The sequence below is a fragment of the Archocentrus centrarchus genome, chromosome 5 (assembly GCF_007364275.1).
Source record: "Archocentrus centrarchus isolate MPI-CPG fArcCen1 chromosome 5, fArcCen1, whole genome shotgun sequence".
In the NCBI taxonomy this organism is placed as follows: domain Eukaryota; kingdom Metazoa; phylum Chordata; class Actinopteri; order Cichliformes; family Cichlidae; genus Archocentrus; species Archocentrus centrarchus.
Genome location: NC_044350.1, coordinates 2,786,664 through 2,814,604, shown reverse-complemented (window position 1 = coordinate 2,814,604; position 27,941 = coordinate 2,786,664). Strand labels below are relative to the sequence as shown.

Below are 27,941 nucleotides of genomic sequence, written 5' to 3'. Positions count from 1 at the left end.
TGCTGAAGTGCTGCAGGGGCCTGGGTTTGATTCTGCCCTGGATCATTTCCTGTGTGGCTCGTGGCTTCCAGACTGCATTTATGCCAATACAATCAACTGTTTTTGCTCTTCATGTGGACTGTTTACACGCATGCAACCAAATCTCAAATGTGATTGGTCAGTACTCAGTACTGTACAAGACAACAAAACCACTGCAAATAAAGCCTCTAGTGAAAACAACAACAACAACAACAACAACAACAAAAAACAACTTGTCTATCACCTTTTGATTTTCTTCTTCTTCTTCTTATTTTTTATAGAGATTAAACTCTGGGTGACAAATGAAATCAAACTAAGTGCTGGACCACCATGGACCACCAGAACAGCTTCAGTGTGACTTTTAACTCTCCTGAAGTGATGAACACCACTCTTCACTTGGTGTGTTGATAATGGTGGAGAGTGACTTCCAAAGGTCAGTCCACAATTTCCCATGGGTGTTCACTTGGACTGAAATGAGGTGAAAGTGAAGATCATAGTGTATGATATTATTCCAGTTCTCATGAAACCGTTCAGTGATCCTGCTCTGTGCGTGTCATCCTTGGCGTGATCAAATGTTTCATAATGGAATAAAGGTGATCAATCAGAAAAACCTTTGATTAATTTGCTTTGATTCTTCGCTGTAAGGGGACAATAATCCACAGTCCTACATTGCCCTCAGTGTAGGACTCAGTGGTTTAGGTTTTTACTTTAATTTGTCACCTGTTCATGTGAGACTTTTATTTAGGAGCTTAATTCATAAAGCATACATCCTACATAAGTAGGATTATTTATACCATATTGATCGTCACTCGTGCCTGTTTTTGACACCAGTTTTCTATATTTTATTTCTGATCAAATATTCAGATTTCATGTCGGCCTCACTATGCCACTAACAAGTCCTGGAAACGCTCCTGTGCTGTGGGTTGGGGGCATCGTCATCCTTGAAACAACCTTTTTGTCTGCTTTATAGGTTATAGGTAATTAAAATTTAGTCTTTAATTACCCTAATGAAAAAGAAATGATTTTTATTATTTTATTATTATTTTTAACTCCTGTCCTGTCAAGTCAAATCAACCCCTCCATCTTCAGCAGTTGTATTGTGCGGGCCCCTGCCCGCAGAGCCTGGTCTTCATTATGGATCAGGATGGGATCTCCTTCGGAGTCTCCAGCAGGGAAACTTTTCGTACCTCCCCCTCAGCCTGCCTGCTTGGTTCCAACAGCGCGTCGATGGTCAAAAGGTTCACATTTGGAGGCGCACAGAGGACCGGCGGCTCTCTACAAGGTAACACAAAGCAGCGTCTCTGCGCGGCTTTATTCCTTAAACAGTATTTGGAGCTTTTCACCGACAACCTGTGCGCCATCGATAAAATCAGGCCGAACTTTTTTCCATGGATGTTGCGCTGAGAGCTTCGCGCGTCGCTCAGCACAGATGAGCTTTTTTTCTGGTGTTCAGTTTTCTGCCTATTTCTGACTGCAGCCTTGCAAGCAGCGGTTAAGGTGAACAACTTTCCACAGTTATCAGGTGGAGAGAGGCCACAGGTTGCTGCCGTTTGTGTCTTATGAAGCCTTTCTGTCTTAATCTGCTGTAGTTGCAGTCATTTATCAAAAGGAAGTTACAGATGCAATGAAGACATTAAAACAGCTGTGAAACTGTAGTTATCTACAGATGGTTTGCAACATATGGTCATGAGCTTACAGAGGGTCGCTTTTTTTTTTGTTTTTTTTTTTTGTTTAAACGTCTCGCGGTGTGAATTAATCTCACTGACTGTTTTCCAGAGCGAGTCACTGTTTCCTGCACTGCAAAGATGATGAATACTCTTATTGAATAGTTTTTAAAGTCAAACCTTGAAATAATCCTCTTTTGTTTGGCCATGTCAAAGAGATGCATTACTTTAGGAAGTGTTTATCGATCAGCTGTGTGTGTGTGTGTGTGTGTGTGTGTGTGTGTGTGTGTGTAGGCAGACAGAAATGAAGGAATCCCCCCTCCCTCACAGCTCTGGGAAACACCAGGCTGCTGTGATTGCTGTGTTTGCATTCTTCTGCAGCCATTCCTGGCCAGCTTTTATTATGTCTAGTATAGCAAAGGTCTGTGGCACTTTCCCTGACACAACTGTCATGATCCTACTTATGGGTTTGGTGACAGAAAGCCTCCAGAATAGGATGAAGCTCCCACTGACCATCTATACGAAAAGGGGCAGATAAAAAAGGATAGGGTTGAAAAGTAGCTTGCACCTCTTTTCCATCAGGATGGTGTCGGATGGAAGGAGTTGTGTCTTGATACCTTTTGAGAACTTACCCGCATTTTAAAAGATTTGAGAAGCAAATGTTGCTAGCATTACGCAGCAGTTGGCGTAAATTCCAGCAAACTGCGGACAGGTTTTTGTGGTAGCTCTTACTATACTTGATCACATCAGTGGTTGTAAATTTAGGACCAGTAATTTTGAGGACCCGCGATGTTGCCTCCTTTTCGGCACTAGCACCCGTTCTTTTTTGCAGCTGAAAGGAGTGGAAATGTGGATTGGACACCAACACTGTGCTGCTGATACAGGGTTGTAAGAGGGTAGAGTGTAATAAACAGTTGCCACAGAGTGAATAACAGCATTGCATTGATGGGGCCATTACAGGCCCCTACTTTATATAAATTTGGCTTCCATCTTGTGTAGTTCCCCTACTTTTTGGATCCATGTAATTATGATGGAGTCAGATTTTAACCACCCAATTATGATATATTTTAACATTCTCTAACAGGAATTTCCTCAAAGCCTTCTGAAACCTTTTTGAAAAATCATAGTGGAAATCCCAAATAAAGGTTTCTGATAGTTTCTTAACAGTGGATATGGTGCCAAGTTTGTGATTTATGTTTTGATGTTTTATATTAAAAATTCATGACATAAAAGGGGGAAAAAAACAAAGCAAGTAGTGTTAAATATAAAACATTCAACGAGTTAAGCAGTTCAAATCTGTTAAGGTCATTCCATGTTTCCCTCATCAGATGTATTGTTCATGACTCACGGGATTACAGTGTAACTAACAGATGATGCAGGTCCTTGTTTGGAGCAGATTTACTTATTTCTGACAGCAATATTCATAACAAACTCCTGTCAGATTCATATACTTCATGTATGTCAGGCCAAGAACATAGCACTCTAAGTCTGATGTGTGCAGACATGACCTAAAAGCCAGGGAAAAATATGCCTCGTATCACTGGCGATGAATTCGATCTCTCCAAAAGTATCTTTTACAAAGAGAATAATGTGTTGTTTTCTGAGTTTTTTCAAACTGAGAACAGTATGGTGTAAAGCAGAATTAATTTGCGGCACATTCTTGGCTTTAAGTGATCTGTGATAAAATAACTGAAAGATTTTACTTTTAACTTCGATTTCTGCTTCCTGATGAAATGAACTAATGAAGTGACAACAATCACACTGAGTCTGAAACTGCAGACAAGAATCATTAGTTAAAGGAGGCCCTCAACTTTGGTCTCTACCTTGGTAATTACCTTAGAGAATGTACTTTTCTTAAAGTGTAATCACTTTCCAACAAACTCTACAGCCAAAGTGTTATGAGGCATCTCATGTATGTTCAGCTGTTAGATTGCTAGAGGTTGATTGCAACACATTATGAGAGGAATGTTTTTATGGAGATAATCACAGATGTACTAGAAATTTAGAAGCTGGGAAGATTCCAGGTTTCATCATGACAGCCTGCATAATGATTCAAAACAGTGTACTCCAGCTGATGATAATGAGGGCCATGTAGTCTTAATGTCAGAAAGATGGGGAGGCAGTAAAAATTGGACTCTTATAAGCTGAACTGCAAAGCCAGATGTTGGTCTGCTTTTATTTCGAGAAATAAACCCGTGTCTGTCTGTCTGTCCTTTCTGTCTTTTCCCCGTTTCTTGCAGAGCAGAGGTGATTCACGTAGGCAGAATGTGCCAGAATCCTTAAAGATAAACTAAAGGCTTTGGACGATACTCGATCGTTTTTTTTGATTGCCGTACGTATACCAGGCGCCATGGCTCAAGCTGAAGTAGCACTCCTGCGGTGCGCGTTGTTTTTTCTCTACCTGCGTGTCTGCTTGAGCCAGCTTGATTGCACCGGCACGGACTGTCCCCTGCTGGACAACTGTATTGAAGAAGTCCTGGAGAGTGGTGCCTGTTGTGCTACATGCTTACAAAAAGGATGCGCATGTGAGGGTTACCAGTACTATGACTGCATCAGTGCTGGATTCAAGAATGGCAAGGTACCCGAGGGAGACTCCTACTTTGTTGATTATGGGAGCACAGAGTGCTCCTGCCCTGCAGGCGGGGGTCGGATCAGCTGCCACTTCATCAGCTGTCCCGATATCCCACCAAACTGCATTGAGGTTTCAGAGCCTGCAGATGGCTGCATGCAGTGTGAACGTGTTGGATGTGTTCATGCTGGACAAAAGTATGAGGCTGGACACTCCTTCCATATTGACATGTGCCGTGTGTGCCACTGTCCCAATGAAGGGGGGAAGTTAATGTGCTACCCGGTACCAGACTGTGATGCACAGAAATTTCATAATCCCATGTTAGCTACTCCCACAGAAGATAATACAGTCATCAGGCATGATAATTTCCCATACAGGTTTGACCAACAAGGCCACACAGAGCAATTTGCCACCCCATATCACCTTCCCAATGGAAATCTTCCTCTCTTTAAATTGCCACCACTTAAAGAGGAACCAGAAGACTACGATTATGGTCCTACAGACTCTCCAGAGAGCTACCCACAGTCCCTGGTCTTTCCCACTACATCCTCTCCTTCTTTTAAAAAAGGTCTATCCGTGTCCCAAGGCTCTGCCAAACCTGATCGAGCCTCTTCTCTTCAGAGCTTTGACAGGCAAGGCAAACAGGCACTGAGAGAACGATATGGAGTTCATGACCATCCTTCAGGCAGAGAGGAAGTGACAGAAAGTCCCCTGAGACTAGAGCAGAGTACTGACATGCCACAGATGCATGCCACATCTTCTTGGCAGTCCTCACTGGGTCTAACAAGTTTGCAAGGTGTCCTTTTTAATAATTTAAGGCCTCAGAAAGATTTAGACGATCCACTGCATGCCCACAAGAGTTTGGATAGTGTCATATTTCCATTACACAGAGAATTAGAAAGTGAAAAGCACCCTGAGTTTCCACACGTGAGTTCCGAAAGTGCCGTTTATCATCAGCGAGGCACTGAAACTAAGGCACATCACAAAAGTACATCAGATAGTGTGGCACCCAGAGGTTCTATCAGTCAGACCAATGTGAGTCTTCCAGTAAGGGATACAGAGATCCAAGCCAATCAAGAAAGAGGATCAGATACAGTACATTTTCCACTGTATGCCATAGAAAGCTCAGAGGCTCCAGTCCATCCCCACACAAGTTCAAATGGTCAAAAAGAAATGGAGAGGCCAGTCACAGTTTATGATGAGGAAAGGTTGAATAATGAAGAGAAAGATGAGGAAAAACAGGAAGAAATAGTAACATTTCAAAATGTGCCTGGATCTGAAGTAAAGGATGTGCCTTACACAGCCAAGACGGTGCAACAAGAGAGAAGCAAAGAGGACTCAGAAAGCAGCATTCCAACCAGCATTTACGATAAGGCCACTATTGAGCCTGCCACTCCCTCCCAAAGGTGGCCTGAGTCCCTGACAACACCTGTATTCCATTTTATCACCACCACCCAGCCACCAATGAGAGTTAAACTGGATGAGAGTCAGCCCCGTGGAGAGCCAGATCAGATGCTGCTTAGCCTTCACAGTGAAGGCAGAGAGGAGGCAAAGGAAGGGGTGAAAGAGGCCGAGGAACATCGCCCTGTTTTGCTCATCAGACCTGAGGAGGGTAAGTCAAAAAGAATTTATGACGCAAGTGTTGGTACAGAATTGCTATTCATGTGCTTCTCTGGATCCTAGTTGATCCTTTTTTTTGGATACAAACAAAAACAGCAGCACACCAGATGTGTTTCCATATGAAACTGGGATTCAAATTGAGGTTAAAAACAAAAGGAAGCATATACAGAATCATTTTTCAACTCTGCTAAAATACAGATGTGTTAGATGTCTACCTCAGCCAAGTGTAAAAAAGTTTTGTTTCCTTCCCCTTCTAAAAACAGTAACATGTAAGGAAATATTAAATGTATTAAAACGTATACTTATTAAGCAATAGCAAACTTTTGGGGAACTTTGTTTCAAGTCCCAAAGGAGGAGGAACCTTTCATAAAATGTACTGCTGTGCTCCTTCATGGGTCGGTGTCATCTTTCCAAAATTACCACTTTCCATTATGCTGTATCTTCGCATGTCTACCTGAATTAAATAGCAAATGAACCTCGGCAGGAGAGGTATCCAAAATTAGTCACGTCCTTTCTTCAATAAGTCTACTTCAGGCTTGGATCATTTACACCAGGGTTGTCAAACTCATTTTACTTCATGAGCTGAGTTAATCTGTAGTGGGCCAGACCAGTGAAACCATTAAATAATAACCTAATAATAACAACAAGAAATACTTCCAAAATTGCCCTGTTCTTTAATGTAAATAAGAACTCTTGCATCCATGCAGTATTCTAATTTAATGAACAGTCCCTTTACAAAACAAATGATGAATGGCCTGAGATGTCAAGTTAATGTCATGTAGTTGGTGGTCACGTGACTGCAAAATCTAAATAGCTTTAAGTCTTATTCTTATTTATTTTCTTATTTAAGAATTATTCTGTTGTAATTGTGGTTCAGCAAATCTCTGGAGAATCTAGCTGCCCTGCACCTTGTACAGGGGATTGAAAGTGAGCAGGAAATAGCCAGTTTGCCCATACCACTATTTGTATGTACAAGGTTTTCAAAAGATGTGTCAGTTACTGTATTTCATGCATAAATTGAGTCACATCTCTAATTAAGCACAATATGTTTTCACTGCATTCACTCGCTAACCTTCTCGATCCCTAATTTGGTACTTCATAGGTAATATGTGAAGTTGTTTTTGGCCATTTTGTCATTAAAGTATTGGATGTTTATTCCTGAGTGTTTAGGTATCTCATGTTGAACATTAGCGGGTAGGAAAATTTTTTTTTTCATGTTAATTGCACATACTTGGGCTAACATCTATAGCACCTCATAAATCACAGGCACTTTACCTCTGAGAACTGTTTCTGTTATGCAGACTAGCATACTGCACCCGTTTTAAATACCACACAAATCATTTAACACCGTCTTCCTAAGGTATAGTTGTGCTTTCTCTGTCCTATTCTAAATACCCGGCTATATGTCATATTCATTTGGAAGGAGTGGAAACAGCCACAGGTCCCTTGGTATCAGGGCAGGCATGTAACTAGTGAGTTCATGGTCTGTCTGGAGTGGGAGTCAAATACTCCTCCCCTGGCAAACATCCTCTCACAGCAGTTGCACCCATCACCACCATCACTCACCCAGATCGCAAGGCCTCAGCTCCCCCACAGGAGGTTATAAATTCTGGTTGGCGGCCTGTCTTCAGTTGCTTTGATTTGAGATGTGTTTCTTTGTTGATAATGTTTTTGTGTGAAACATTTAGAAAGGTTATATTCCTGTATTTGTAACTTCTGCCCTCATATTCTTTTTTAAAACAATATCAGTTTATTTCCATTTTGTTTATTTCCGTTCAAAAAAGTGGAAACATTAAAAAAGAGACTAAAATGTGGCTACATTTTGAATGACAGTACTTGTTGATTACAGAGATGGTAGACTGCTACATCACTGACTGTTATATTTAGCTGGTCAGTGCCTTTCATATGGGATAGTTAAATAAGCCATGGCTGGTGCATGTGAGCTGTTTTTTGTTTTTAATGTGTTTGCAGCAGGAGCAGAACCAGATATTTGTGGCCTGAAGGGCTTACAGATACAGAGTTGCATGTGCAGTGTGGCTGCACTGTTGAAAAATGCAGGCATTGAGAAAATTAACAGTAAGACATGAACACTGTACAGTGATAAAACAATCCTGCAAAAGACAATTTCCACAATGTATTTTATATTCTGACTAAGATGTTGATTTAAACAATTTTCTGGCAAGATAAATGACATTTATTGATTCTGCGCTAAAAAATAGCAAACATCTCTTCTAGCTTATTCAGGAAAATTAAATATAATGATCAGTTACTTTTCTTTCAGGTTTTATAAATCAGTAGCTTTAAAGTAGGTATTTATTAGTTTATTCTTCTGAACATATGTTTACAAGCATCCCACACCATGGAGTTAGGGTGGGTTGTTAATTTATCATAATAATAATAATAATAATAATAATAAAAGTATAAAAATAAAAGTGTACAGTTTCACCAAACCTGAAGGTACCACAGGGCATGTCATAGTATTAGTCAGGGTAATTCATTAAAAAAGCTCCAAACGGGTGCCAGGGTGACTCAGTGGTTGAGCAGGTGACCATGGATGCTGCATGGAGGTGCGAGCGGCACAGGTTTGCGTCCCAACCTGTTTTCATTTACTGCATGTCTTCACCCATCTCTCTTCTCCCGCTCTCCCCTCTCTTTCTCGCTCTCTCTACTATACACTGTCAAATAAAGCTGTAAAAGGCCAAAAAGTAATTAAATTAAAAATTAAATTAAAAAATTTTACAACAACACACACACACACACAGTGAAGAGGCCCAGTTTAATGATTCACAGTAGTGGATAAAGCCTAGCAGACACCAATCAGGACTCCTGTCAATCAACGTGGCCATACTCATAATTCACATATCCGGGTGGATGAATTATAAAAAATTACTCCACTCGGGACGCCATCCAGAGAGGACAAAACTGTTTTTGTAACAGGCTGTAAATATTCTTTTTAATGCTGTAAAGTTGGTTATTTTAACATGGGAGTCTATGAGGACTGATTCCCAGTTGAATCCAGCCACAAACGGCACCTGGAGGAACTGCAGTTTTTGCGCACTGGCTTCACTTTTCAGCTATGGCCTCTTCAGATCCACAGGAGTTGTTCCTTACTATCCATCAGAAAGAATGCACTTTGGCATAGGCTTCAATGATTGTATACTAGAAAGATTTATTCTGCTTTTGTGAGTATTAAAATAATGCAGTGATTTTTAGACTGCAAACAGGAACTGACAATGGGACCAAAATTGCAAAAAAAAAAAGAAAAAGCAGCTTTTAGCCCACATCGTACTTTCTGCTTACTGGCCAGTTGTAAAATTACACTTCCCTTTTACAGCTTTTGGATTATGTTAAAAGAAACAGAGCATGGATATCCTCCAAATTAAAATGAGTTATCAGTCAGTATCAAGACTCATCAAGCTATCCATTTATTTCCTGTTATTCCCCCTGTGTTAAATACTGAAGAATGTTAGCAGGCAGGACTGTAGATTGTTACTCTGTGTGTGTGTGTGTGTGCACGTGTGTGTGTGTGTGTGTGTGTGCATTCAGCGCACTTTATTCAAGCGTTTTTAATTGAGCATGTGGTTGATAAAATGATCAAGTTGTTCATCTATTAGTAGGCTGGTTTTCATCAGTATTTTAATGAAATAACGTGGCTGGATAATCACCGTGCACCACGTTTGATTTATTTTCAGGCCATTTACACAGTACTTCATTGTAATAAGGAAGAATGTGTGTGCAGCGGACATGTGCTGGATCACAACCTGATCCCAAAGTTTCCTTCCAGAATGACACATTGCCGTGTCCTCTGTAGCATATATAGGAGGATAAGCTGAGGAGAAGTTATCTGTCGGGGTGGCAAAATGCTTTTATTCCAGATAAAGTGCTTTCTCCAGATAGAAACGCTGCAGACTACAGACAGGTGGCTTCTGAAAGCCTTATAGTAAAGATAGAGGGAGGGCCAGGCAGGGCTGCTCTCCAGGCTGCTGATAATGAAGTTTATCAGCAGTGATGGCATATCGTATCAGGATAGCACCAGCAAAGCATGAAGGATTTGGCAAGTCTTTAACGTCTGACACAAGTGGGGTGACTTTCTTTTTCTTTTTCAAAAACTGTCTTTGTGGTTATCTTTTTGAAGTTGAAGTCCAAGGTTTTTCGTGCACATTATCTGTTAGAAAATCATGTGCTTATGTTTTGGCATTTGTGGTGCTTTTGTGAGTTTTTCTAAAAGTCACCCTAAAAATGAATGGATTACCGTTATCTCTTAGGGCTTGCTACCACACTCATATATTAACCACAATAAAGTAATTATTTTAAAATGAAGAAAAATCATTATGTATTTGCTAGTTACTAGTTAGATATGTAGCTTACTGTGTTTTTCACTTTTCAAGAATGCAGTTTAGCACGCTGCTGGTAGTGTTGTTGAATAACATGGTGGAGTGAAGTTAGTCAAGAACCAGGTACTTAAAGTGCAGCCATTTGTGCTGACTCCAGCTTCCTATTATAATGTAGCTGCTGTAGGATTTAATTCCTGAGTGGCAGTAATCCATGCTTTTAGGTATGAAAACATACTCGAATGTATGCATGTAAAGTCCAACGTAAAAACTGAAGAGACGACATTTTGCATTATGAAGCACCCCATCAATTTTCTCCAAAATACACTTTTTACAGAGGCAAGTGTGCTCAGCATGCATTGAGTTGTGTAAGTTACACTCTGCCAGTCAGATATCCTAAACAGACTGTCAGGGAGATGAAGTGGCAGGTCAGTCAAACAAGGATGATTTATTTTGTCAGCGAGCTGCTTCACACTCTCAGTCCCTGGGCTCAGGTGAGTCAGTCCTGAAGTTGCTTTTCAAAGGTTACTGTCAAGATAAATCAGGCACAACGGCAACAGCTGTCTGAGTGTACAGTAATGTGGCTCAAATGTCCATCTGTTACATCCCCACTTCCAGATGGGATTTGGGATTCCCCTGAGGTAAAAGATTCTGATTTGCAATGGAGATTATTTTAGAAATCCAAGGAACTTTGTACACATACATGTATTGTAACTGTGACAAATACTAGACTGCTTATATATATATTAATATAAATGATGAAAGTATATTTGCTAATCTAGCACAGGAAATATAGTTTGAGAACTGTGAGCAATTTTACCAGCGAAAGCTCAAAAGAAGTTTGTCCTTCATGCTGTAAAAGCCATTTTAACAGGAGTGCAGACAACAACCTGACAAAGACTGAGGGAATGGACACAGACTAAATACACTCACCACAGGGAGAAGGGTAATACAGCACAGGGGAGGGCAGTGAAGAGAACAAAGGAGGGAAGTAAAAACACAGAAAACCACAGAAAACAGGAAAGAATGGCAACCCACTCAGACAACAGGACAACAGGATAGCACAGACGCAGGACACACTGAAAACAGAGACACTTACTTAGTGTCGAGACTTAGAATAATAAGCAAGGATCATTAAAAAGATCATGACAAAAATGTTGCTTTTGGCAGACTTGTTTTAAATTAGAAACACAGAAAAAGCTGTGTGATATGGTATTGTGCTAAAGTTTCATACATTATATCATCCAGGAATGTATTAAAGAAAACTTGATACTGACTTCATTGATGCAACCTGCTCACTCGCCACAGTAGCTAAAATCATGTGTGTGTGTGTGTGTGTGTGTGTGTGTGTACAAAATAGTTGTTTGTGTTCAATAGTCTTCTCTTTTACAGGCAGTTATGGGGACATGCGTTTGGGGATATGTTGTTGGAATACCAAAAGTGGCCACTGGCAAAAATTTGCAGCAGGACTTGGAGACCATTTGTACCAAACTCTCTTAAAGCTTCCCAGGTGTTGCCAACTTAATTTTTCTGGATTTGGTAACTTTGAAGACCCCTTTCACATTTTTTGTCACAAAACTACTAACTTTTGACATTTTTCCCTATTTTTATCTCATGTTTTCAATTTTATTTATATTGCACCAAATCACAACAAACAGTCACCTCAAAATATTGTAAGGTAAAATCCTACAATTATTACAAAAACCACAACAATCAGATGACCACATATCAGTAAGCACTTGGCGACAGCGGGAAGGAAAAACACCCTTTGAACAGGAAGAAACCTCCAGCAGAGCCAGGCTCAGGGAGGGGCAGTCATCTGCCATGACCACTTTGGGGAGAGGAGAGGGAGATGAGGCAAAAGACACACTGTGGAAGAGAGCCAGAGATTAATGATTAAATGCAGAGCGGTGTATAAACACAGAGTGAAAAGAGGTGAATGAAAAGGAAACACTCAGTGCATCATGGGAACCCCCCAGCAACCTACACCTATTGTAGCATACCTAAGGGAGAGTTCAGGGTCACCTGACCCAGCCATAAATATAAGCTTGATCAAAAAAGGAAATTTTAGGCCTAATCTTAAAAATGGAGGGTGTCTGTCTCCCATGTCCGAACTGGGAGCTGGTTCCACAGAAGAGGGACCTGAAAGCTGAAGGCTCTGCCTCCCATTCTACTCTTAAGTATCCTAGGAACCAAATGCCAGTATTTTTCGATGAATGTGCTTTCATCGAATGGTGGCTCTGGACTGACTGAATTTAGTATTTCTCCATCCATCCGTTCTCTTCAGCTTATCCTGTTCAGGGTCGCGGGGGTGCTGGAGCCTATCCCAGCTGTCACAGGGCAAGAGGCAGGGTACACCCTGTACAGGTCACCAGCCTGTCGCAGGGCTAACACAGAGAGACAGACAACCACCCACATTCACATCTATGACAATTAAGAATCTAAACCTAACCCCACTAACTGCATGTCTTTGGACTGTGGGAGGAAACCCACACAGACACTGGAAGAACATGCACACTCCACACAGGAGACCCGGGCCGAGGTGGATTCAAACCCAGACCTTCTAGCTGTTTTTGTAGCTGTGAGGCCACCGTGCTGCCAAATTTAATATCTGATCAACATTTTCGTGTATAGCAGTTTAAATTTTGCAGGATTTACCAGTGCAACTCTTTTTCATGAGTTCTCCACAGAGATATTTTAAATTTAAGGTTAATTTAGATTCATATTAATGAGACTGCATCAGCTTGAACCAAAGCTAGTCTGTCGGATATGCTTAGCCTGAATGTTTTCTTCACTTTCATTTTAAGAGAATGACAAGATCTAGGAGAAAAGACTGAAGGCTCAAGGGTGGATGAAATCACAAACAGAAAAACCCGCAGCCGAAAGCAGAAAACACACACATACACAATTTACACCTTTTTGTTTTAGAGTTTTAATGATTTGGAAAGAAAAAAGACACCACCTTGCAAACACTTTCTACAATGACTTTTAAGAGGCCTGTTGGGCCAAGTTTCAGCTGTGAGCTAACAGTCACAAAAGGCTTTGCAGCCAGTTGGTGACTAAGCTAAAGAATGACAGAAACATGCAATCAAGTATATTACTGCTGGTTTGTCAGCTGCTTGTTTGGCTTGAGAAAGAAAATTCTCAGCCTTCCTTTCAGAAACACTGGTCGCCGGGAACATCTTGACACTAATAGCTGGGGACTGTTTGCTCCAGTGCACAGTGCAGTCTGGAAGGTGCATTGGAAAGTCTGAAATCTCTGCTTCGAGTGCAGTAATTGTTGAGTCACTGGTATTCATCAACAACCAAATACATTGGGTTATTATGGGAATCTGTTGTAGCCATTATTTATTACACCTTAAAAATAAGATGCCCAACAGGAGTCCCTATGGATGTCTGAGATCCAGGTTCAAGGTCCCACACAGTCCCCAGAGAAAAAGTGCAATCAAAATGCCAATCACACTCCCGGCACTGACAGATAGGATGGTCATGGAATATGCTTCTCACAATCTGGAATGCTCACAGCTGTCCAGCCAAAGCACCATTATTTGTATCATCATTTTAACAGAATCTCTTTCAGCTCCGTGTGCTGTGCTCGTCTTCACATGTTAAATTAATCCGAGATAAAGGTTTCCGTCTGCGCACAGCTAATTACTCTTCTTTCTCTTCCATATACAATAGCAAACACTGAGCCTGAGTACTTTAGAAAAGAATGTGACTTAAGTCAAAATTTTTGGACCGTATTCAAGCAGTGGATTATTCACACAAACACCGGTTTGTATGTCTTTGTTGCTGGTAGAAGTGATTTACCTCTTTAAAGTATTACCATGAAAACTGTTCCAAATGAGTTATACAGTATAGCACATGATGACTGATATATGAAATGGTGTACCAGATGTGAGTTTGGCTGAAATAACTGAGACTGACGTCAGTGGACAATTAAATTACATCTCATCACTTACACCAGTCTCCTGCAAGAGCACGGATCAACTGCAAATGTTGACTTCCTTTATTTTAATATAAGAGATTAATCTGTGCCAACACTGGCGACTTTACTGTGGTTATTTCCGATTGTGTCATGTTTTATTAACACTGTAGCGGCTGATTTATACTTCTGTTGTGAACCTTTGTAGAGCTTTGTGGCATGAATTTTAGCTGTTGAGTAACATGTTATCTTAACCTCACCTGGTTCAGTGTTGCTGTGAGGGGAGGAGTCTGAGTCCTGCCTGCAGTGAAGGTTCAGCAACCACAAAAGAAACCAAAATGTTTCATTTTTGAAGCTTAAAAACTGGGACGGACACAGCTCCTCTTTTCCTCACAAGTTAATTATCTCTGCTCTATTTACTTCATCCACTGTAGCAGTGATGGTGTGCACGAAAAGGGACCTCACAACTGCCGGAGTGTGCTGCACTTTGGTGTCACTAAATCTGCAAGTGAGCTTGCTGTGGGCTCGCAGGGAGATGCTGCAACAGCTTTCTGGAAAGAAAAACAAAAAAAACTTTGCAGTCGCTTTGCTTCCTGTTTCAGCTTCTTTGACCTGTGACAGTGCAGAGGTTTTTTTTCTGAGTGGTGATGCTGACCTTTCAGGAGACGACTGCAGTGAGCCTAGAGCCCTGTCAAGTGCCAGTATAAGGGGTGATGGGATTGTGGTGATGTCACAGTTGGTGCAGTTACCATAAGCGAGGCTTTACCCAGCATGCTGTTTGATGGTGTAATCTTAAATGGGCAGTTGTTAGTGTTAGTAATAGTTTATGTTTTGCCCTGTAGACCGGTATAGAAGTACATCCAATGCCCCCCCCCCAAAAAAAAAATAATTATTTACACAGTGTAATTTTTATGGACAGAATTTCTAGGCGTAGCCAGGTGGCGGAAGGCTTCTTCCTTGGTGGCCTCAGAGTCTCATCTCTGCTTTTTGCAGATGATGCAGTCCTGTTGGCTCCATCAGGGGGGGGCCTCCAGCTCGCAGTGGAACGGTTCGCAGCTGAGTGTGAAGCGGCTGGCATGACAATCAGCGTGGTGAAGAGGGAGCTTAGCGTAAATGCGAAGCTCTCGATTTACCGGTCGATCTACGTTCCTACCCTCACCTATGGTCACGAGCTTTGGGTAGTGACCGAAAGAATAAGATCGCGAATACAAGCGGCAGAAATGAGTTTCCTTCGGAGATTGGCTGGCCTCTCCCTTAGAGATAAGGTGAGGAGTGCGGCCATCCAGGAGGGGCTCAGAGTAGAGCCGCTGCTCCTCCACATTGAAAGGAGCCAGTTGAGGTGGCTCGGGCATCTGATTAGGATGCCTCCTGGCCGCCTCCTGGGTGAGGTGTTCCGGGCATGTCCCACCGGGAAGAGGCCCCATGGTAGACCCAGGACACGCTGGAGAGATTATGTATCTCGGCTGGCCTGGGAACGCCTTGGGGTCCCTCCGGATGAGCTGGAGGAGGTGGCTGGGGAGAGGGAAGCCTGGGCTTCTCTGCTTAGGCTTCTGCCCCCGCGACCCGGCCCCGGATAAGCGGAAGAAAATGGATGGATGGATGGATGGATGGATGGACACAGTGTCAATCAAGTGATGTGTAGCTTGTGAAACAGCACTGAAAATGCTTCTTTTTGGTAATCACAAGGTAAAGTGAAACCATCGATTCAAAAGAATCTGGTCTTCAGACTCAAACCACTGTAGGTGGTGGGTATCTGTGATTTTCCATATTGTTTTACTGCAGCATCTGTATTAATTAAATGCTAAAATCCTAAGAATGATATCCCTTCTATTTTTACATTTCTGCAACACATTTTAAAAATTCTATTAAAAATCCAATCAAATTGTCATCAGCAAAATCAATTACATTAGGGGGAGCTATTAAAACATCCATAGCCCTGTGGTCTACAGTAATGTTGAGGCAGCCCTGACCACACCTGCCTCAGTGTGCCTCTTCTTCCAGTTTCTAAATATAAAAATTTTAAATACTCACAAATGACTTTTTTTCATTGCAGAAATAAACAAATACAGGAGTTAGAGTCATTAAGATATTTGCAGTGTGTCCTTGGCTCTGCTGCTTGCAATTTAAAGCGACACTGTTTATATTGTCCAAATGCTTCGCCGAACACCATTCACTGGGGCCCCTGGAATTATGATTATTTATACTGACTACTACAGAATGGTAAAATAATTAGTGCTGGAGGCTGAGAGGGACACATTTTTCTTCTTCTTTTTGGGGGATAGGCACAGGATTTTAGATGACTTCCATTTAGATGCAGTTAAAGCAGCAACATCTTTCTACAAGTGAAACTCTATTTTTACTCACTGCTCTCATTAGTTTGTATAAAATAGTTGTGATTCAACAAATGCAGCTTTTTTGTTCGTAATGAAATGAGCCTCTTGGACGCAGAAGCTGATACGTTTTTATAGATACCGCTTCTTTGGAAAATTGGGTAAATAGCACGAGATGAGACAGAAACTATAACTGAGCTGACAGAAGATTTGAACACAATTAAGTTGCTTTACACAAATATCTTCAGTGACCTGCAGTACTTTTATTTTTCCAGGCAACAAGGCATCAGTTTCTTTTTGTCCTCCCATGCAAAATAAAGTGGGAGGATATTGCCATCATAACATCCGTCTGTCCAGTTTTACTTTTCCAGTCTATAGACTCCAAAACCACAAGGAGTTGAGCCAAGAAATTTTTTTACCATGGGAATTTTTTTGTCTGTTCCAGGATGCGGTGTATCCACAGAATATAAGTTTCTTACAGCAAGCTTAAATTGGGTTTGATTTAATGAGCATTGTTAATATTGTTAATATTGTCCTTGGTTCCCACTGCAGTTTGGCATATTACTTAAAACAAATCTTCCATTCTTTAACAAGGCAAACTGGAGCAGATTAAAACATAATGTTATCGCAGACTCTTGCTGCACTCCTCCTGGATGCCTTCACTTTTCTGCACTTCTTCCTGTCTGAAGAATTGTAAAATATTATTACATATCTATAGTTATAATCTAAATATTTACTATTAGCTGACAATGACAAGTGATGGAGGATTTTTAGAACCATTCCTTTAGCAAAAGTAACAATAAAGCACTATGAAAACACCTCACTATACTAAACTATATTACTGGCAAACATACAGTGGCTTGCAAAAGTATTCATACCCCTTGAACTTTTCCGTATTTTGTCACATTACAACCACAAACATAAATATATTTCACTGGAATTTAACCCCTTAACTGGCAGCAAAAAAATCACCTGAAAAAAACTACATAACACCCTCTAGTTATTATTGGCTCTGAACAACCCATTTCATGGCCTGTTAACCAGACCGGTCTGGTCCGGGCCGAATGAAGTGCATTTATATGGCAAGCTAGACCCGCCCATTTTGATTGACACCTCATTCAGCCAATCGTGTTAAGAAATGGGTTTCCCAGAGCCAATGATAATCAGCGGGCATCACGTAGCTTTGTCAGGTGATTTAGTGCAGCTAGTTACATGATTGGCCGAATGAGGTGTCAATAAAAATGGGAGGGTCTAGCCTGCCATATAAAGGGGACTACAAACGGCCCGTCACCGGGCCCTGGATTAGATGGAGAGTGTTTGTGAACAGCAGTTTTCAGATCTTGCCACAAATTCTCGATTGGGTTTAGGTCTGGACTTTGACTGAGCCATTCTAACACATGAATATGTTTTGTTTTAAACCGTTCCATTGTAGCCCTGGCTTTATGTTTAGGGTCGTTGTCCTGCTGGAAGGTGAACCTCTGCTCCAGTCTCAAGTCTTTTGCAGACTCCAACAGGTTTTCTTCCAAGATTGCCCTGTATTTGGCTCCATCCATCTTCCCATCAACTCTGACCAACTTCCCTGTCCCTGCTGAAGAGAAGCAGCCCCAGAGCATGATGCTGCCACCACCATATTTGACAGTGGGGATGGTGTGTTCAGAGTGATGTGCAGTGTTAATTCTCCGCCACACATAGCGTTTTGCATTTTGGCCAAAAAGTTCAATTTTGGTCTCATCTGACCAAAGCACCTTGTTCCACATGTTTGCTGTGTCCCCAACATGGCTTCTAGCAAACTGCAAACGGGACTTTTTATGGTTTTCTTTTAACAATGGCTTTCTTCTTGCCACTCTTCCATAAAGACCACATTTGTGCAGTGCACGACTAATAGTTGTCCTGTGGACAGATTCCCCCACCTGAGCTGTGGATCTCTGCATTTCGTCCAGAGTCACCATGGGCTCTGTAGTCAATAGGAATTCATTCTGCGATCCCACCCACACCAACACAACACGGCACACAGCCATAACAAATGGTACACATGTTTATTCTGAACCATTTTAAGATATTCAGATCTCTGGAAAACCAGTTTAGCAAATGTTAGCATCCAAAAAGCCAACAACTTTGTTAATGTTCTTTTCTACTTTAATGATTGTACTGCTTTAAATTACAATACAAATGCAAAATCTGAATGCAGACACAATACCATAAACTTCATATAAAATATTGTGGTTATTTGGATCACTGGTGATTCAGACCTTACAGGGTTTAAATAGTGAGCATTAGCCCACTTGGGGACAAGTTGTTGTTTCTAGTAGTGTTCCCTTTGCTAAGAGGTGGCAGAGTAAACATCCTTATATGATACAGCACAGGTTAACTGCAGTATGCTGGAGCCACTCAGAGTACCCCATGTAAAGGTCTACATTTGACCCTTGCCAGATCAAGCGACTGAAGTCACAAGGTCAAAAGGAAAACCTTTAAATGAAGTCCGCTAGGCTCTGCAGCACCCACATGAGCACCCATGAGATCTTCATGTGCCCAGATTTTTGTTTCTTGTTTGAAGCATGTGTGTGTGTGTGTGTGTGTGTGTGTGTGTGTGTGTGTGTGTGTGTGTGTGTGTGTGTGTGTGTGTGTGTGAGGGAGAGAGAAAGAGAAAGTGGCATAAATGAGAGGGTTGTATTATTGCTTTAGACCCAAAGAGGCATAAGCATGCACTACAAACCCCTACAGCTCTTGCATACTGTTGTCCATGGATAATGCTGCCGTTTCCCTAAGCATTGCTGTTCACTGTGTGAGCCCGACCCACTGTATGACCCCAATCACCAAAACAATACCCCATTCTCTGCAGCTAAGCACACAGACTACACAGATGACTACTTGGAAGTGCTGTCCACTAAATATTTTACTTTGGGATATGCTGGTGTAATGGCTGTTCCGATATTTACGTAGTGACCCACATCCTAACTTGGAGTGATCCCATTTATGACACTGTGACATAGTGACAGAGCACAATGTAAGGACACGTAAAAGGACCTCCACTGGCTCTGATGTTGTTTCTTCATCACAGAGAGGACTAAAGCTCAGCTCTGGAAATCAGAGACAATTTTTTTTTTTTTTTAATATTATTGTTATTCCCAATATCTGAAGATGCCTCTTAAGATCTGCATTCAGAGCATCTGGAATAGATGTTGTGAATAATGCATGATATTGATTTTCATCTCCTGTTACATTTCTTGCATATCTGCTTGATGGCTTTCTTTTACATATCTTAAGTGGATCTGTGAAAGCTTTCCATCTGTCAACTTGCTGTCTTTCACTTTGTTCTCAGCTCATGTTAGGGCAGAATTGCTTGTCAGGAAGCAAATCATCTAAATAAAAAGTGGATGACGACGATATAGTTGGCTCCTAATGGTAAATGGACTGATACTTGTACAGCGCTTTTCTACTCTTAAGTGAGCACTCAAAGTGCTTTACGCTTCTGCTCATCTGGGAATGTGGAGAAATGGTTGAGTCTGATTTTGGTACTACACCAGCTACTGCATTTTCAGCGGCGCCTGCCAGCAGTAAAATGGGGGCATCAGTTAATCATGCAAAAAATGCATTTGTTTGTGTTTGTAGGACTTCATCATGAGACAGAGTCAGCAAATGCTTGGATCTGCTGTTAATTGCAATAAAAAAATCTTTTTTTCTTCTAGATGAGGAGTAGGGGTAATTGGGGAAACAGAAGATTGTTATTTTTGCAGCAAACTTGACAACAAGTGTTGGATCATAATGGGAACACGTGAAACAGACAGTTGAGTGAGAAGTATCCCATTATACTGTGGTGAGTGCCTTTTTATAAAGGAAACCACCCTTAGGTCATATGCACACCCATGGCATATCAGGTGTGCATATGATGTAATGCACACCTCCACATTAACAAAATACAAACTACTAGCAGAAATGACACAGTCTTATCAGGGTGACTTACATCAGGAAGTGGCCAGTCTGTTCAGTGCCAACTGCCATGCTGTCAGCCTTTGATAACGTGCATTAAGTCCACCATTTGTTAGGCTTCCATTTGCTCATATCTTGCATTTGAAGATTTTCCCTCACTGCATCCATATCCTGGAAACTGCCCAGCTGATCAATCCTGGGAGCATCCCCCACTTCTGTGCCCCCCCCCCCCCAAAAGTAAATTCAAAGACCAAATATTGTCTGAATTTAACTCCTCAGTCTCCTACCCTGAGAGCTAGCCTGATAGCCACCTTTCCATTTTAACTCTACCCTTATCAGTGAGAAGACACAGGATATGCTGAGAATCAAAAAATAAGGTCAGATAAATAAAGATGAACATGTAACTGGCCCACACTTTGGGAATCAGTGTATTAGTCTGTTACTTGTTCCTATTTAGCAGATATGAGTATCACACCAGCACAGTTTATGGATGCAGCTTTTCTAACCAAACTTGCATTAGCTGATAACTTAGTAGACCTCCCTCTATCCAGATATCCATACTTCTGGCTCTAAAAAGCCCAGATAGCAGGGGCCAAAACACTAATGTGGGGCTTCAAAAAGCGGGATCCAAAACCAGTGGATTATGTCACAGTGGCTGTGTCCATATTTTATAGACATTCTATGGTAAGAATATTAAACTTAGACTTGTTTAATGTAAAGTGATTTAGTTCACAGAGGGAAGAAATGCATTGAGTCAAAACAAACATAATAAAGCATTAGCATTAGCTTTTAAATATAAAAGTGAGTGCTGACTAAATTAAACAATGCAGGTGCACAGCATCTGTGGTTGTCATGTCTGCCTGCAGCTCTGTTAAGATTAGGAAGTATTAACAGTTCTCAGTGTGCTTAGCACAGACAGTATGTGCTGTTAGGGCTATGTAGCCAGTGCAGGATTAATTTGCTAGGGAGCCGGGGGGGCTGCGTTCTCTCAGTTTTTGTGCATTGTATGAATGTGTTGTTGGGTTCAATTACTCATCAGACCATTTGAAACTCTATTCTTAAAGTGTGCTTTAGTTTAAAGTGACTACCATCTGTGTTTATACTAACAATGTACCAAAGACCATATGGCAGTGTGACCAGGATTGCTCATAGCAGTGAACATGCAAATCCAGCAGCCTATCAGCTTTTTGGGTATCAAGGTTGCCATCATGCTGTTTTTACTCTTCTTTCCCAAATACATATGAAGGGCTCATGTATCAACCTTCTTACCATGATATATTACCCCTGAGGCATGTAGAAAAGTCCACAGAGAATTAAGCCACAGTTAAGCTGAACCAAAGTACCAGAGTACTTCTTTTGTCTCAACAATTCTGGGTGTGTCTCTGGACTCAAAGTCCGACAGTTTTCCCCACCATCACATAAAGCCTTACATAAATGTTTCTCAATATAAGTATATTCACAATTTGGAGGAACTTGTGGACATAAAACCAAAGGAACACAAGACATAATTTTATCATCTAAAATTAATAACTAAAATTAATGTTAGTTGAACTTAGAAATACTTATTTCCCTCACTCCCGATAGCATGTGCTAACTTTTTGCTTTTACAGAAGCATCTCTGGCTTCTTGATAAATACAAGTTCAGTACTTATTCTTACTCTCCTATTTTTTGGAGAAATATATCTGGCATTTTAGCTGCTAAATGCTCTATTGCTTTTGCCACCTGGTTGCACTGTTTAGGGCAGAGTAAGGAACATTAACACTTTCAAATACTACCAAAACTCTTCACACTGCTATGATTGGCAGGTCTGAGAGTTTTGCATTTTGTTACCAAGCTGGTCAGCGCTCTCCAACTCTTTTCAAACTGTTTTCAAGGCCACAGCTGAGGCCTCATCCCGACTGCTGCTGCTGCTGCTGGATTCTTCCCAACGTGAGCCTTCCTGATGCAGACTGCTTTGAGCATAATGCATGTTGACAGAGGAAGAATGTTCCAGAATATAAAGGAAATTACTCATTGCTGACTTTTGCTGTGAATACGTTTAGAGCTTATGCACCACATCGGTGTTGTACTGCAGCAGTTTATCACATTTGCGCCTGTTTGATGTAGACTTACAAAGACGGCAGTGAATTAAACTTTTAGGTCAAATTTGGAACAATGACTTGAATTTTAAGTTGGAGATGCCCTGTTGTCTCATATTCAGAGGAAAACAGCAGCACTGATTTCCCATGAAGCAGCTGGAGACAAACCCAGGGGTGCCGCTATGGAGAGGAGGCTGTTGATGGCCGTCTGGGGCTGACACGAAAAGGGTTGACTGGTGGTTGGAGGCCTGATGGGAATGCTGGGCATTGCAGGAGATTAGCATTTCTAAGTAATGAAGAATAACTGTAGAGAGCAATAACAAAGTTGCTAGCGTCACAAACAAAAGGCAAAGTTTGAGTAAGAAGCACGGCATCTCTAGCTTTGTCTCTGAGAAAGGCAAAGCAGAGCTGTACAGGGGTTTTGTTTTTGATTTTCATCAAACCACAACTCTGACTCAGTGTAAGGACAGGCCTTTAAACCCCCACGGTTCGTTATGTTCTCATCTGCTTTACAGATGAAACCCTGTGGGGCTGAGTAGGAAGAAAGGCTGAGAAGAAATGGAAATGATACTCACATATCACTGTGGTTAAACCTTACATGAGGTTTGTTGGGAACTTTAATGATCCTTACACTGGCATTAAAAATGTATTAAGAGAAGACTGTTGGTCATGACCTTTGATCACATAACCTTGAAGAGATGCAGAAATTCCTCAATAATGCGCCAGTTTTACTGGCAGCACAAGATGCAGACACAAAATATTTCATCGAAAATCGCACCGATCGCTTCGGCTGAAATTGAAAAGTGGCTTCTCTGCAAAACAACGGTTTGAAATGGTTGGCAGGTGGGATCTTTGGCTAGCAGTGTCATCCTCCCACAGAAAACAGAAAATGAACATGTAGAAAGTGAAATGGAGACCTTCTGTGAACATGTGGAGCTCTTTCCATCTTCTGGGGTTTCCCTAAAGTCTTTTATCACAGTTCTGTGACAGAGTAATAATTTGAAGTGAAGTTGGTTCCAATAAATCTTATTATCACTTATCCATCATTGCATGCTAGTCTGACCCACTGAACTAAATGCCTGTCTGGAATAGATATGCTAGGATAAGAGGAGGGGGTGAGTTATTGGAATACAGCCCAACTTTTAGTTCAGTGAAGAAAAAAATTGATAAAAAAAAGTTTCCCAAACTGAAAAAACTGCTTCAAATATGAAAACACTGGTGGTGCTAGGGCCATGTATTGTCTGTGATAATGCCTAAGAGGAAGGGGCTATGTTCCTCTATCACTCTACTCTGGGTATAAAAGTATAAGAGTTGAGAGCACAACATAAATGTCAATACATAAAGATTCTGGGCTTTGCTCTTAACAAGTTCTTCAGTGGTGGTGGTCACTGTTCAGTTAATCTACTTAAACATATTGGACAGTAAATTAACTATTTATAATACAGTTATTATGAAAAAAATGGACTGTGCTCCTGATAAGCATGTCAGCATTATTAAATATTTATCATCTTCATCAAATTCCTCCCACACTCACCTGGACTCTGCACGTCACAACGTAAGTGGACTGATACAGGAGAGCAGTTACAGTGTAACAGCAGAGACAAATGTGAACGTTTAACCTTCATAAAACTAATATTCAATAATAATCATGGCTTCACATATTGTAATGAATGGAGAACTCTCTGCTGGTAATGTGTGGTTATATAGACTGTTCACATTACTGGGATGTCAAATATTGGATACTAGAAGCTGATTTTTACCAGCGTGACACTCTGGGTTGTGGCATCAGAAGATGGATCTGCCACTTCTGGAAATGAAGGGGTACATTTAACCCAAACTATGATCTTTTCCTTAATCTAAAAGTAGTGGATTAGTCAGTTGGTCTGTTGGTTCATAAACATTTAACTTATGCCACCCCCACCCCTCCAGCTATTGAAGGTGGTGTAGGTCTCTGAAATAGGAATGCTATCTCTTTCCAGCTAATATTGCCATGGCTGGTGTTTCAGGGACTACTGCAAAATGATAACAGGCTTGGGTGAGCTTCTTCATAGTTTGAGTGTTCTATCTGTCACCTGTGAGATTGCCAAAAACCAATACCATCAGCACCTGGGTGGGGTGGGGGTTAACATAGTTAGCACTATCCACCCTCCAAAATGTGTGGCCCTTACACGAAAGTGTTCTCCTCCACTATCACCACTGTTGGTGAAGATGAGAGACAGACATAAGTTCCAGTAGCCTCATTCACATCAGCTCGATCGAAAAGCTTTTGGTGATCACCATCAGTGATCCCCAAGGTTATCGCCAGTCGACACACTCAGAATGCCTTGTGCATATCGGTGATACACAGGTCTGACCAAACAATTCTGATTTTTAATGTGGACGAAAACACATTATGTTATACGACATATTAATGGTTATATTTTCCTCAGTTTTATTTACTCGTACCATTAATTTATACTTCCTGTAAACAGGTGTTTCAAACAAGACGAAACCCAGCAAGCAAATGGGCATAACAGGACATATGTAAAGTGAGAAACTCTGAAAACCTAACGAGTAATAAAAAGTTCAGAATCACAGTACTCTGAGGTTGCTCTTCATCCTTTCCTAGAACTCTGTATACTTTATTTTAGGAACTTTTCATCTAATGTTCTGAAACCTGAATAATTTTCCTGCTGCATTGAATGATAACTTTGACTGTCTCCTCATACTGATGTGATGAAGAAGTAAGTCAGTTCTGCTCTGCCTGCTTTATTTATTTAGGAAGCATATTGATGAATAAGCATCACTGTGTGTTTTTTGGGGCGAGAAAAGCCTGCGACTGTGCCAGAGCCGGGGGAGAGGGGGGCAGTTAGCATCCTTGCTTTGTTCTGAACCATTACCCGCTCTGGCCTGCTCGTACTATCATTACATCATAAAAACGTTGCTGCCTGAGTGCCTCTCGAGTCCATTCATACTGACTGCTCAAGTAAACAAATCCAGAGGCAGGAAACACAGAATCCATCATGTTTTATGTGAAAAGTTCAGCAAGACAGTGCTGTTTTGTGTTGGGGGTTTTTCTCTTGTTTTTTTTGTTTTTTTTTTTTTTTTTTTTTTTAACAGTAATGAATATGTTTATATAATGACAGGCATTAGCAACTTTCAATACATGGCTTTGTTTTGGCAGACCCACAACTTTCCTATTTTAGTTTATCCAACAGGAAGCCAAAAACTGCTGGATAAACTTACTCTGTAGTACAGCACTCAGTGCCAAAGGGTGCAAAAACAATGGTGACTGAGTGGAAAGCAAAGAGGACCATTTAGTGGCTAAAATGCTATACAATACCAGTCAAACATTTGGACACAGTCACTCGAGTGTGTCCAAACTTTTGATTGGTACTGTAATTGCTTTTTTACAGCAACAAAATACAGTTGGAGTTTGGTGTCTAGGCTCTGGGCTCATCATCTTCTGCAAATATGATACCTATGGAAACTGGGGAATGATTTGTAAACATATCCCTGGGGCCCACAGGTGGATGCTATGGTGGTGGTGGAAGAGTTGAAACAGCTTGGCAGCAGCAGCACAGACGTGACAGAGGGAGAGATGGGAAATTCTGCAGCTTAAATAGACTTTCAAATTGTGTGAGTGTGCTTGGTATATGACATGATACCTGACGATTACCTGCCTGAACTTGCTCCATCAGTGGTTGACATTACCTGGCTGATATTTCTGGACAGCCATGAATCCGTGTCATATATTAGTGATTAAATATATCACTTCATTAGTTCCTAGACCATCCACACTACAGGCACATTATAAGCAGCAGACATTCATTACGTCATGTGATGCTGTTGGTGTCTGGATGTTGTCATTCATTCTCAGGTGGTGAAGATGGGTTCACTTGTGTCTCAGTGTGGTGTGTGCCAAGCCTGTGTTTGGCCAGACAGAATAATGATGGCCGAGCAGTGTGAGGCCGGGCTAATCTGCCCAGACAAACCCCGTGGGGTCTCCTTAGGTGGACGGATGCCTCTTATTTTCAGTCCATCTGCTACATGACAGGCTGGTTTGATGGGGAAGGCAGCACTGCCATCTCAGCAGCTGTTTTGACCCTTTTAACATCAACAGAAGTGTGGTTTCTAAGCTGTAAATATATGTGCTCGCTTCCTAATTAGAAGGGTACTCCTGACTGTTAAGCCGTCTCTGACCCTGCAGACGAGCACCATGTTTGGCCTTTGGCAGGAAGTCATGGAACTTTACATAACAGTGAAACATTACATTACTTTCAACATTCCCCCCCAAAAAATTAACCTCTCACTTGTACTCTATAAAAACCCAGGTTTGGATAATGTTTTTGCTACTTGAAAACACTGAAAATATGTATGCTTGCTTAACTATCTCTCCATTTTAGGGTCACAGGGAGATGGAGACTATCCCAGTTGTGATAGTGTGAGAGGCAGGGGTACATACTAGAGATGCTGTCAGTCCATCACAGGGCTAACACAAAGAGACAACAAAAACCGCCATCTATTTAGACTCACCAGCCATGTCTCTGAATGAAGCTGAAGTACCCAGAGAAAGCCACACAGCCAGCCTGGAACTTTTGTGCAGCTGATAGTGCTATTCACTGCAGCACTGTGCCAAACAAGCCAAAATATGTCATTAACAGCCACTTACAAGAACTGCAAATCTTCTCATTTCACAGTTCTACTTCTATATTGCTCAGTCAGTTAAAATTTCCAGCAGTAGTTGATGTATTTTAAAAATATTTTATTTATTTTTAGTGGAATACATCATGGAATAGTGACCTATCAACATTCCATGAAGGAAAAATGAGCAGATTCAAATTCCTTGTTCTGTCTGACCAAGAGTCAAAACCCCAAAGATCTGAGGTTTAGTATCATTGCAAGCAGACTAGTGCCTTTATTATGTAGAGGTCTACGGGAAAATGACCATTTAGCTCCCTTGATTTACAGACTAGAAGCTATAATGTTAAATGGACTAGCTCTTATATAGCACTTTGCTACTCTAGCTGAGCACTCTAAGCACTTTATACAACACGTTTCCATTCACCCATTCATACAAGGGCTTCCTTTTACAGCTAAGTGGTTACTATCTAACATTCACACTGTTGACAGTTGCATCGGAGAGCAACTTTGGGTTCAGTATCTTGCCCAAGGATACTTTGGCATGCAGACTGGAGCAGCCAGGAACCAAACCACCAACCTTCCGATTAGTAGAGTATTAGTATCCATGGACAACAGTGGCTGTGGCTCTACCTCCTGAGCCACAGCCACCCCTAAGCAGGGTATTTTTTCCTGTGACTGGCAAGTTGCAAGTCTATGCAAACAGTTTCTCAGTCAGAGCCAATGCATCCTCATGACATCTGGTATCTAAAAGGCAAGATTGTAAGTAAGCTTACCTTGAAGCCTCACAACAGGACTTGACTAACCAGTGGTTGATGTCGCTGTGGTTAGGTCCTTTTTGGAATGCAGTCCATGGGT

General features: G+C 41.3%; 1 protein-coding gene across 2 annotated transcripts in view; it reads left to right on the top strand.

Moving 5' to 3' along the window:
• The first annotated feature begins 1,160 nt into the window (after window positions 1-1,160).
• fbln2 (fibulin 2) overlaps window positions 1,161-27,941 on the top strand; it is an 80,672-nt gene continuing 53,891 nt past the window's right edge. The window contains exons 1-2 of one of the 2 annotated variants that reach the window (XM_030730113.1): window positions 1,161-1,300; window positions 3,923-5,863. In XM_030730113.1, coding sequence (XP_030585973.1) covers window positions 4,033-5,863 — 1,831 coding nt within the window. In that variant the 5' untranslated portion in view covers window positions 1,161-1,300; window positions 3,923-4,032. The remainder of the gene's footprint in view (window positions 1,301-3,922; window positions 5,864-27,941) is intronic. The other variant, XM_030730114.1, reaches the window with a different exon arrangement.